General features: G+C 35.8%; 1 protein-coding gene across 1 annotated transcript; it reads left to right on the top strand.

Moving 5' to 3' along the window:
• The first annotated feature begins 241 nt into the window (after positions 1-241).
• LOC105043853 (protein LSD1) lies at positions 242-6,514 on the top strand. The gene is made up of 6 exons (XM_010921575.3): positions 242-499; positions 978-1,081; positions 2,037-2,150; positions 3,033-3,146; positions 4,539-4,648; positions 6,137-6,514. Exons 2-6 carry the CDS (start codon positions 1,024-1,026, stop codon positions 6,170-6,172), a joined length of 432 nt encoding a protein of 143 aa, XP_010919877.2. The 5' UTR covers positions 242-499; positions 978-1,023; the 3' UTR covers positions 6,173-6,514.

The following is a 6,514-nucleotide window of genomic DNA, read 5'->3' as shown; positions in this document are numbered from 1 at the left end:
ACCTAAAACGCACAGTCTTAGCAACCGTTTCCAGATTGGCTAACCAAGGAGATGGGAAGCCCCCGGCCACAAGTTGAGAGGAGGTGGTTGATACCGTCAGTACTATTTTGAACTCTTTGTCCCGACACGCGTGGCCGATCCTCTGCCGCCAGTTTTCCCCACCGTTTTGATCACGTGCATGCAATAGGTTGCCACGGAAAGCTCAGGCTTGCAGCAGCGCATCACAATGAGAAAATTGGATTATAGGAAAGATGTCTGTGAAATCCCAACGGCACTCGATTCACTGCACCTATATATATGAGGGTAGATGAAATGAGAACCTTCAACCTACCTCTTATCTCTCACCCACTCCCTCCCTCTCTCTCGTGAAGCATAGAACTTATTAAGGAAATTAATTAGAACGGGAAGGTGGTATAAATAGAGAACAAAAAATGCGAAAATCAAATTAAATTCTGAAGGATTTCGTTCCTCCACACACTCTGTGCTCTTAACTGCAAAGGTGCTTCAAAATCTCTCCCTCGCGCTCTCCCTCTCCCTCTCTCTGTAGGTTGATTTTTTTCTGGCAATGTTTTAGAAGAGTATAAATTCTGCTGCAATGTATGCTATTGTTTTTCACTTGTAAAATTTTATAAGCTTCTGTAGGCGTTAAGAATACGACTCCATGGTAATGCTTGTGTTTGAAACGGGAATTTGTCTCTCTCTGAGATTTGATAGTGTTGGTTGCCGAGATTTCAAGTGGTTGGCATTCAACTTCAAGATGAGAATTCTTTTTTTTTTTTATTTAAAAAAAAAAAATTCAGGGGGCGGGTGGGATGGAAGGGCCAGATTGTTCCTTTTCTTGTTTGCATCACATCCATCTTCAACTTTGTTTTGAGTTATACATATACTTCATCCATCTTTATTATTATTATTATTTTAAAATTTCACATTGATGAGAATGGAGATTAAATAGACTTCTTCTTTGCTCTGGGCTTCAGGCCGGCTTTTACAGTCAGGGACGAAACGTACTGCTTCAAACCAGCAATGCCAGTTCCTCTTATCCCATATGCAGCACCTCCTGTGCCATTTACACCACCAAATGGTATCTCCTTACATCCTCTGAATTCTGTGAGCTGAAATAAATCCTTTTTTTTTTTTTGATGATGATATGGGTCATAGATGGACTTATTTCGAAGTCCCATTCTCAGTTATATTTGTCATAGCATGATTTTGGACCTCAATTTATGCATACCAAATCATAAAATCAGATTAGAGATTGAGTGAGGAATGGAAAGAAGAGCAAAAAATTGATTAGTCAAGGATACATCCCTCTAATACTCAAATATAAAGGTTAAAGGCAGATATATTTTTTCACCAGAATTGTTGAAGGCCCATGCAGGGGTGTATTTTAGATGATCAGAAATTTAGGAAGCAAAGTGTTTCATGTAGCTCTATAGATTTTGCTTCTTTCTTTTACTGATGAATGATTATCATAAAATTACTCAAAGCACGCTATGCACCATTCACACGATCAACATTTTGCTGATCACGTGTCATTCATCATATTGTAAGATTTATGAATAACTAGATTTTGGAAACAAAGAAAACTTGATAATGTCATGTGTGGCTATAATTGCAGAATTGTCAATTTCATCTAGAAAACTGTCACTGTTTGTTGTTTGAAAAAGAAACGTGGTGCTGTTGTGATTGGTGTGGCATATGTGTGAGATATTTATGCTTCTACATGGTACATGATACATGCACTAGGATGTGTGTGATCATGGATAACATAGCTTTATCACATCTAATTGAGCACCGGGAGGGCTAGCATATTCAGACACGTACCAGCACAATTATGCATCAGTCTCTGTCTTCTGGGGCTTATTCTTATTGAAGACATACAGGAGTTGGGAGACCATGAATTAGTACATGTCAATGAATTAGCTATGGTCAGCATGTCATAAATTTCTGCTCTTCTACTCAAATTCAATTAAAGCTAACTAAATTGGTCATGAAGATAGCTCCACAATATTATGGAAATTCTGCTTGCTTGTCAGGTTCACAGAGCCAGATTGTTTGTTCTGGTTGTCGAAATCTTCTTCTCTATCCACTGGGGGCAACATCTGTATGTTGTGCTGTTTGCAATGCTGTTACTGTGGTACCCTCGCCTGGTATCATTTCCTACCTGAAGTTTCATGTATTGCTGACTTTTATACCAGTGAAGGACTAATACGAAGCTAATTCACTTACAAAAACTATTAAAAAAAAGATAAGTTGTAAAAACAAAACTGACAATTTCAATAGCTATAATTGATGTCAAAATATTTTCCAAGTACTGGATTGAGGTGTTTTCTCGGTGATAAAAAACAAATGAACTGAACAAATTCATTGAGATGTGTCGTTGCATTTTAAATTGCTCTAGATTATTCAGGTGGAAAACCAGCAAGTACGAAGAATATTGCCTTATGATGGCTTTTTAGTAGTGTTTTATGCTAATCCTTTAGGGAACTCACTGCTGTAAAGATAATTTATGAATTTAATACCATATTCAAGACTTGAGAAGACAAAAATCTTTTAGGATATTTGAAGAAAGGGCTTTGATACAAATAAGGCAGCACAAACTTGGGAAGGCTTTAACATCATATATAGTTTCCAAGGTTGATACACACACAAAATAAATAACACAGGCTTCAACAATTGACTGTGGATGAAATTTATTTGGATGATGAGAAAAATGATAAAATCGAGCTCCACATGAAAAGTAGAACATGATGATTTTGTCCATTTTGTAGGCTTTTCTTGGGTCTGTAACTGTTTATTTGGTCACTTTTTTTTGACAAACAAAATTAACAAAGAAAAATTAAAAGAAACAGTAACCATCAAGCCTTTTCCCTACTATGTGAGTTCAGTTTTATAACCTTCATTTGCCAATCGCTTCTATGGGGGAATAAACCTCTACTCTGTAACAGCTTTTACTCTTATTTTCAGTCATGTTTGCAATATCTGAAACTAAATGTTTTCTTTAGTAACTGCTATTCTTGACTTTGAAACAGGAACTGAAATGGCTCAGTTAGTTTGTGGAGGGTGCCACATGCTACTGATGTACATGCATGGAGCATATAGTGTCCAATGTTCTTGTTGCCACACCATCAATCTGGCTTTGGAAGGTCGGAAAATCATTAAGAACCAATATTTCTATTCTCAAATTACTGCATCACAATTCAATTTTTCTTAGACTCTGAGCCCTAAAACATAATCTTGTAAATACTTGCATCGAGAAGAAGCATGCTCCCTTTTCTTATCTAATTATCGAAAACTGGATATTAAATTTGCAGTTGCTGTGTCTCATATATCAAGACAGAAAATAATGTAAACCCTTTTGATATAGTTTCTGTGGCTTAGCATGGCAGGATTTAGCAGTATATGAAAGATATCTGTAAAAACCTAAGTAAAAGATGAAAATGGCCTACAGGAGAAGATTTCTATATTGATCATGCACTTAGTACACATGCAATGAATATACCATGCAGAAAATTAAGAACATCGTTCCTATAAATGCATTTACCATAAGCAAATGAAGGGGGAAAGCTGAGTTATTTTATCCATTGAAAATGTTGATCACAACAAGATCCTAAAACATTCGAAGTTTGTCACAAATTTCTATATCTAGAAGTGATAATAGAGAATCATATTACGGTTTCCTGAAAAAGGATTACAAGAAAATGCAATCTATAAACTGGATGGTAAAATTAAAGCTTTCCATTGAATAAGAAGCTAATTTGGACTGTCTAATGCACTTATTTCAGGAGTCATGAAATCTCATTATCCGTCAAACTCTCAATACTTTTCCACACCACTTGGATCTCATACCAGTTCAGTAGTTCAACAATTACTACTTATGAAAAGAGATCAGAACTACCAGCTAAGAGCACATGGTTAAGTACTTCAATAAGGTGACACCAATCACCTAAATCATGCAAAGATATCTTATACCAGTTACACTTAGCCTCATGGCCTATGCTACTCGTGTTCCCATCAATTGTGTTTTGAAAATTGAATTTGAAGTATGTCTCTATTAGAAGGAGATGGAAAACCTAACTTAATCTGACAAAATGACCTAGACCTATTAAATACAGGGAAAAAAATACGAAGCTTCCTCAATCAGGTGAAAAGGAATTCGAGAGATTGGATCATGTTGTTGAGGATCTCGCAGACTCTCAGAAACCTTGTCAAGCCCCATGGATGTCCATTTGCATGATCATTTCCCTTTGAAATGATTATTCCTCATAATAAAGAAGTTCTACCTCAATCTAGTTCCAAGCTTTTCCTAGCGAATCTTGACAGCCGTACAAGATTTTTTTTTGAGAAATTCTTTTTTCCGACTTTGTGTTGCTTCAACAAATGTTATAGAATAGTATTAACAAATAATGCCTGACAAGCTTTTTAGAATAGTACTCGAATACATTATAGAGTAATCAAAAGTTCTTTATGCTTATATGAACTCATAAGAATACAGAGAAGTTGCCTACATGCATTTTAACACCAATTTTTTGTGGCAGCAAATCAGGTTGCACATGTTAACTGTGCGAACTGTCATATGTTGTTAATGTACCCGGATGGAGCAAGATCTGTGAAATGTGCAGTTTGCAATTTTGTGACATCAATTGTGGTTGGTTTCCTTTAATTTGACTGTATCTGCTGTATCATGCATTCATCATGCATTTGAATAATTTTCTTATCCTTGTTCTTCAGTTTATATGCTTGGTCATGTCCAACATGCAAGCATCACTAAACATCTTGAATGCCGAGTAGCTGATTTAGAAAACAATATCATTGCACAGAACACAACTAGCTTCATGGCTCCCACCAAGAAAACCAAGTCACTAACACAAAATCAATTCAATAGAACTTCATAACTAAAAAGCACAGAATAGATATTGTAAAGCATATACATGCATTATTAAAAAACCAAAAAGAAATAAACCATCATGACCTAAGGCCCTGCTTGGTTGCCGAACAAGTGGGGAGGTATCCCCCATAAATTGGGGGATATCCTTGCCAATGCAGATAAAATCTGTGAAATAGGGGCTTATATGTGCAGCAGGATAAGTGCGTCCACATAGTATAAGTCTATTATTCTACCACTTTGGTGGAATAGACTTATACTGCAGAATTAGCTCACCCCTATTCACCCCAATTATCATTTTGCCTTTATCCATTTTATATAAACACCTAAAAAATGGGAGGGTAGTTTCATCTTTGTGATATTACAAAATATCTGAAAATTGAATATGCACTAGTTGTACCTTATTCCCTACATTTATTCCTCCAACCAAATGCCAAAATGCTCCTGTTCCACAGAATAGGTCTATCCTTCCAACAATACAAAGGCTATCTCTTCAAAAAATTATTCTGCAACCAAATATCAGAATAATCTTCAAAGAATACCCTTTCAGCATCATCTTTAGATGACAAAGATGTCTATTTGAAGACTACCAATTTATACTATCACAAAACTATGGTCTTTCTCTTTTTGGATATACTATCATGTTATATAATCCATCATATTACTTAAAAGTGACTATATATTCCACCATAATATTTGTGAAGGAAAAATACCACTTAGAATTTGAACCTACAACAACCTAGCGTTTAACAATGTATTTCATCAGTGTTTCTGCAAAATTTCATTTATGTAACCAGAAGGAGGAAGACAAAATGAAAAATCTCATCTAATGGTTATTTGCAGCTTCAAAGATATTTTTCAAAAAGTATCTTACTGCCACCATGCTGAGCCATATGTAATTACTCTCTCTCTCTCTCTCTAGTGTATGCTCCAATCCACCCCACCCCACCTCAAACCCCTGCCCGCTTGCTGAGTGAGTTAGAGGTGATACCATCCAAACTAAGTTTTCGGTTGTCTGAAACATATGTAACTCAATACCAAATAACAGTTATGCTTCAAAAGATCAACAGAAAAAAAAAAAAAAAAAAAAAGCAAGGAGAAAAATTGCCTCTTTCCATGGCATATTTCTGGGCATGAAATGCACACTTTTTACCTACCTATATATCTAAAATATGATGTTTTGTATGAATCAGAAGTAAACGCAATGCTTTCCAAGCTTATTTATGCTCACTGAATATTGTTTGTTAACAGGATTCACCAAGCAGTGAACAGAAACTCGATAGCTGATATCCTGAGCAAGCAATATTGGTAATATCAGACTTTTGAAGGTTCAGAATTCCTTCTTGTGGTGCCTAAAGCAGGTGAGCAAACCTACAAGTGAAGACAATAGGTTCAGGGTTCTCTACACTCTAGGTGAACTTTGCAGAGTTGTTTCTTTGTGATTTTTATTTTTATTTTTTTTGCTTTCCAATGTAAGCAGTCCCCTAAGTTCAAGGCAAGAGGATGGTTCTAGTATAAACATATATGTAACAGATGAGTGATTGTCTCTGCATTTGTGTACTGTCTTTGCCAAGGATGGAGTTTGTTAATTTATTTTGCAGAAATAGTGAGTTTATCTTTGTTTACCAA

Source organism: Elaeis guineensis, chromosome 4 (genome assembly GCF_000442705.2).
Source record: "Elaeis guineensis isolate ETL-2024a chromosome 4, EG11, whole genome shotgun sequence".
In the NCBI taxonomy this organism is placed as follows: Eukaryota; Viridiplantae; Streptophyta; class Magnoliopsida; order Arecales; family Arecaceae; genus Elaeis; species Elaeis guineensis.
This window is presented reverse-complemented; position numbering and strand designations above follow the sequence as displayed.